Source organism: Rhinolophus ferrumequinum, chromosome 21 (assembly GCF_004115265.2).
Source record: "Rhinolophus ferrumequinum isolate MPI-CBG mRhiFer1 chromosome 21, mRhiFer1_v1.p, whole genome shotgun sequence".
Classification (NCBI taxonomy): domain Eukaryota; kingdom Metazoa; phylum Chordata; class Mammalia; order Chiroptera; family Rhinolophidae; genus Rhinolophus; species Rhinolophus ferrumequinum.
Window position 1 is genome coordinate 19326201 of NC_046304.1, and position 2199 is coordinate 19328399.

Here is a 2199-nt window from a genome sequence, read left to right on the forward strand (position 1 = left end):
GTCTCAAAGATAAAGACCTGACCATCAGTTATGTCCAAAGTGACAGTTATCCAGGAAGCCCATGACATCAGGCAGACAGAAAGGCTGAGGAACCAAAGGATCTTGTATAGTGGGCACACAGCTGCTCACCTGTGCACCGGGGACAGACAGTACAGGGATCTTGTGCCCTTCCTGGTGTGTTTAGAGACCAATCTGCATTGCATGGTGCACAGGATACACAGCTCCTCCTGCCCAGGTTGTCAAAGCTGATCCCAGGTAATACACTTATAAAAGGATCCAAATTCTTAAATCTCCACTTTGAGTATCTGAAGGCTAAGATCTTCAATGGGATTTGGAACTTTTGTCAGATTTTTTTTTTTTCTTTTTTTCCTATTTAGCTACCTAATTTCTCCAGACCACAGGACCGGTCTATGTTACTGTCCCGGTCACCCTCAGACTCTCTCACGTTGCAGCTACTGGAATTCCGGAGGTGAGCGTTGCAGCTGCTGTTCAGGCCCATTCCCGGATTCTCCAGGAAGGGAGCAAAGCGGAAGGCGGCGCGCTCCTTTATCTTCCACTGGCTGAATGCCAAAATCCTTCACACTACCAGTGTCTGCGAACTCCAGGTAGAAGTAGCCACACTTGACTGCCCGGTGCACCTCAAAGCAGAAGCCCAAACAAGAATCCTCTATTAGGTCTACGTATATCTCCTGAGCGATGGCCTCTAGCTTGTTAGTATCCAGGTTAGCCAACGAAATTTCCTCCATTTTAATCTGTAAACGACTGTGGAGAGGGCGCTCGTATTACTCACAGCAGCACTGGCAGCAACACGTCTGGCTCCGCGGGCCGCGCCTAGGCCTAGAGGCCTCTCAGGACCGTATCCTCAGGCAGCGCGGGGGGAGGCGTCCGCAGCCGCAGGCGGGAAAGCAGCTGCCAGCGGCGACTGCTCCGGAACAAGCCCTTCAGTTTCTTTTGGCCTCTCCCGGGGTCTGGGACTTTGAGCTCCAGCCGGCCCCAGACTCTACGCCAAACGGTCTCCGTGCCTCACCCAGCAGCCAGGGCCTCTTCCAGGAATTGGTTTTTCAAAGGTGGAGGGAAACTTTCCTCAATGTAACAGGAAAGGAGAAGCGGTGAGAAGAGGAGGAAGTTCTTGACTGAGGATGTCTAACTTTTCTATGAGGTCATCAGCTAACAGTGAGGGTAGAGGTGGGCTATGGGAGTTCTGAGAAATAGTCATTTTCTTCCCAGGCAGCATCAGTATGCCTTCGAAGTGGAATCATAAATTTAAAGTAAAACCCATCAGCTCTGTTGTGTAATTTTCTCAACAGTAACCTGCTTGGAGAAGAAGGATGGTAGGTTCATCTACAGTGAGAGTGACAGAGGCTGAGAGGAACCAGGGAGTTGAGGGTATTGGTAAGGGGGAGTGATTTTAATGGTAGACCACAGTGAAGCACAGGCACTGGGAGAGACACTGCTACTCAGTCCCTGCTCTCATGGGGCTGTAGTGAGAAGATAATAAATATACATATGCATGTACCATATGCAAATATACCATATGCAAACGTATCATATGCAAATGTATATGTATACATAATTAGCAGAACCGCCCCCAGAGTGCCTGACCCTTACCATTGTGTATACCTGGCTAACTTACAACTGCCAGCATCTGAATCTCTTTGCTTAAGAGCATGGAAGGCCAGAAGTAGTACCAGGGGGTTAGCACCCCTGAGAGCATCATTCAATCAGTAACTAACAGGAATCAATGTATAAATACCCAGCTCTCATGACTCTAGGACGGGATAAGTGGTGTGTGTTCCATATTGGCTCCCCAGCAGGATGAAGCTCAGTTGCCCATGGTGGTAACTTGCTGGGCAAGATTCTCTTTATGAGCTGCCTTCCCTTCGTGGTCTCATTTCCCTTACTGGGTGTTTTCTAGGATCATCTACCAAATAAGCTACTTGTTCTCAAATCCTTGCTTTAGAGTCTCCTGGGAGAATCCAAACTAAGGTAGATACAGTAATTATAAACTGTGATGCACGCCATGGAGAAAGTTCCAGGCTACGATTTGGGGGCAGGGGGTTTCTGCTTCGATGTCGAGTGGAAGTGGGGGCGGGGGGCATGAGGGAAGTTGAGGAAGAGACCTGTGAGTTGGGAGCTAGAGGAGGAGAAGGTAGAAGGAACATGGGGCATTCGAGGTTCTGAAAGGCCATTTTGGCTGCA

The 2199-nt window shown here is 49.2% G+C and overlaps 1 protein-coding gene across 1 annotated transcript; it reads right to left on the reverse strand.

The window, feature by feature from the left end:
• Window positions 1–360: 360 nt before the first annotated feature.
• LOC117013672 (ataxin-7-like protein 3B) lies at window positions 361–1042 on the reverse strand. The gene has a single exon (XM_033091037.1). The coding sequence runs from the start codon at window positions 744–746 to the stop codon at window positions 453–455; it is 294 nt and encodes a 97-aa protein (XP_032946928.1). The 5' UTR covers window positions 747–1042; the 3' UTR covers window positions 361–452.
• Between the last annotated feature and the right edge of the window lie 1157 nt (window positions 1043–2199).

Coding starts and splice junctions, on each gene's coding strand:
- LOC117013672 (XM_033091037.1), bottom strand. CDS start 746: ATGGAGGAAATTTCGTTGGCTAACCTGGATACTAACAAGCTAGAGGCC.